The sequence below is a fragment of the Anarrhichthys ocellatus genome, unplaced genomic scaffold, assembly GCF_004355925.1.
Source record: "Anarrhichthys ocellatus isolate YVR2014 unplaced genomic scaffold, GSC_Weel_1.0 scaffold2766, whole genome shotgun sequence".
Lineage (NCBI taxonomy): Eukaryota > Metazoa > Chordata > Actinopteri > Perciformes > Anarhichadidae > Anarrhichthys > Anarrhichthys ocellatus.
This window is the reverse complement of record NW_022282740.1, coordinates 3,974-6,875: the sequence shown is the minus strand read 5'-3', so window position 1 is coordinate 6,875 and position 2,902 is coordinate 3,974. Positions and strand designations below refer to the sequence as shown.

The following is a 2,902-nucleotide window of genomic DNA, read 5'->3' as shown; positions in this document are numbered from 1 at the left end:
GAGGGGATATTAATTAATTCTGAGGTTGAGGGGGGTAGTTCTAGGTTAGTGGCCTTAGTGGTAAGTTTGGATTGAATGGATGATTTGAGTTGCAGATATTCCAAAAATTGATTGCTCCTGATGCCGTACTTCTGAACCAAGTGGGGGAATGAAACCATGGTGTTATTATTGAAGATGTGTTCGATGGTGTTGAGTGTTTGAATTCCTTTTATGTAGATGTTCTGACGAATGGCTGCAGCTAACGGTTCAATGAAAATGGTAAAAAGTGAGGCCTATTGTTATTCTAATGTTTATTATTATTATTTTACGTGTTTCGTCGCAAAAAGGAGGTGCTTGAGATAATGGGAATATTTTAAAATTTGGCACGCAAGCCAGAATTTGCGAAAATTGCTGTGTGATTGGGGTGTCCAGCTGCAGTATGAAGTATTGGCTGGATAGCGCCCCCTATTGAGTAGCCCCAACACTGCGTTTCACTTAGCTGTATGAAATTTGGTAGGTATGTGGATCGTGATGGGACGCACAAAAAATCCTCTTGGAGTTTTGAGTAAGCAGATGTATCACATGAGGGGTCCATGCTCTTAACACAACCGGAAGTCGGCAATTTTGTCTGAATTTCTCATGGTTCTCTTCCATTTCCAGGTGCTGTACTACGAACTCCTCCTAGGGAATTAATCCGATCAGCTTAGAATTTGGTCAGAACAATCTAAAGACCTTAGCGATTAAAAGTTACTGAAAGTTTACGTTTCATCGAACGACGTGGATATGGTGTGACGGCCATTTTACATGGTTCGCCATCATCCATCAAGCTGTTGTAACTTGACTGTACTTTGTCAAAACTGTCCCAAACTTGACATGCTTGTTGACTGTCATGGCTTTAGGACTTCTGCATGCCAATATTAACTCATAGTCATAGCGCCACCTACTGATAAGCACGGACGTAAGCAGGATTCTATAATTACAGCGGCCCAAACACTGACCTTATTGAAAGGGTTTGTGGGCACACCATGAGAAAAAGACTTCTCTGATCTAAATATGTGCAAACTAAGATGCTTGGAGAGCAAAAGTTAGATAACAGTGGATTTTCAAACCATGCCAGTGGGCATTAGTATAAATGATCTGTCCAGAGCTTCTTCATCACAATCAGGTTAAACGTTACAATGAATGCTTCACTACAATCTAAAGTTACAGAAGAACTTAAAATGAAAACAGTGTTAAATTAAAGTGTTCAAGTAACAGCAAATGGCACTACTGTTTTGTTAACTTTCATGTAAGTCCAAATACAATCAGCAGGACACTGCAGGGAGTTGAACCCCATCCCAGTAAACTGACAGTCTGTTATGTTACAAACACTGAAGCACATTCACACACATTCATTTTCTTAATGATCTTTAAAGGCTTACATTTATGATTGTATCGGAGGTACACTCAAAACATTTGAGGCTTAAGACCTGGCAACATGATCTTGCTACGCTGCTGGTCTACGCAGGAAATATCTCACGCGTGCACGCAGAGTGTGATGGTCACAGAAATTCATGGCCAGAGTCCTGCTAGTACCCTCGACGTGCGTGAAGTTGCGAGGGCCCGATCAATGCTGCTCGCAGCTTTAATTATTATTGTTATTATTGTTTGTATAAAGCTGAATATGTGGAACTGAATAAAACATTTAAATACACTTTATTAATCAATGAATCTAGAAAATAATCTTCATGTTAATCAATAATGAAAGTAATGATTACATCATCATCAGGTTTTCTCTCACAGCTCCTCGTCTGTGTGTTCAGTACTTGATTAGCTTAGCGTAGCATGAAGACTGAAAACGGTGGTCAGTGACCTGTATGTTAAGCTAAGCTAAGCTCAGTCCTGTCAGAGACAAAGGAGACACTAACTCATAATTCTCATAATTATGAGATGGTGTCTCCTTATAATGACTTGCAGGATCTTCATGTCTTCCTCTCAGTGGTGCGAATGGTCCATACTTTAAGCCTCAAACGTTGAGACAACGTTGAGTTGATGTTGAGTGTTACAAATATTCTGGTCCCGTCACCATCACGTGTCTCTGTTCTTCTTCCTGTTTACATTCTGTGTTCAATAATGTGACTGAGGTTTAAACAGGCAGAACAATGCTACATGCTACATGCTAACCACCCCATCCCGTCTGTCTGTCTGTCTCACTCTGTTCCTGTCTCTCTTTACACCTGTCTCTCTTTACAACTGTCTGTCTGTCTCTACACGTGTCTGTCTGTCTCTACACGTGTCTGTCTGTCTCTGCACGTGTCTGTCTGTCTTTGCACGTGTCTGTCTGTCTGTCTCTACACATGTCTGTCTGTCTGTCTCTACACATGTCTGTCCTTCCAGGTGTGTGTCAGTGACTCAGCTGTTATTTTCCCCGTTGAGGAGGAATGTTGTTTGACCTGTCGTCTCACTTCCTGTTTCATCCTGTTTGCTTCCTGTGTTTAGTCAAAGAAATGAACTCTGGTGTTTGTGTCTCTGTTTCATTACAACGGGAAGCTAACGGGAAGCTAACGGGAAGCTAACACTTCCAGCAGGATGATGGCGGAGGCTCCAGATCTGTTCTCAGAGCAGGAACTCACCTGTTCCATCTGTCTGGACCTGTTCGATGAACCGGTCTCTACTCCGTGTGGACACAACTACTGTCAGGTAACTCAAGGCCACTTCCTATGGGGGGCGTCACTGAGACCTGATCCACTATGAACACAATGAACAGAGAGATACATAAAACTCTTGATGTGTGAATATTAGTTTATTTACTGTATAATAATTAAAGCACCACAGAAGAAGAAGAAGAAGAAGAAGAAGAAGAAGAAGAGGTGATTTAAGTGTATCGGAGGTTACTTCTTCTTCTCTTTTTTTATAGGCGTGTATCGGAGGTTACTTCTTCTTC

General features: G+C 41.5%; 1 protein-coding gene across 1 annotated transcript in view; it reads left to right on the top strand.

Annotated features, from left to right (window-relative positions):
- Window positions 1–2,303: 2,303 nt before the first annotated feature.
- Window positions 2,304–2,902, top strand: part of btr30 (bloodthirsty-related gene family, member 30) — a gene marked incomplete at its 3' end in the record, with an annotated part of 3,598 nt that continues 2,999 nt past the window's right edge. Inside the window, exon 1 of the mRNA XM_031840431.1 lies at window positions 2,304–2,658. Within this exon, the coding sequence (XP_031696291.1) occupies window positions 2,548–2,658 (111 nt within the window). The remainder of the gene's footprint in view (window positions 2,659–2,902) is intronic.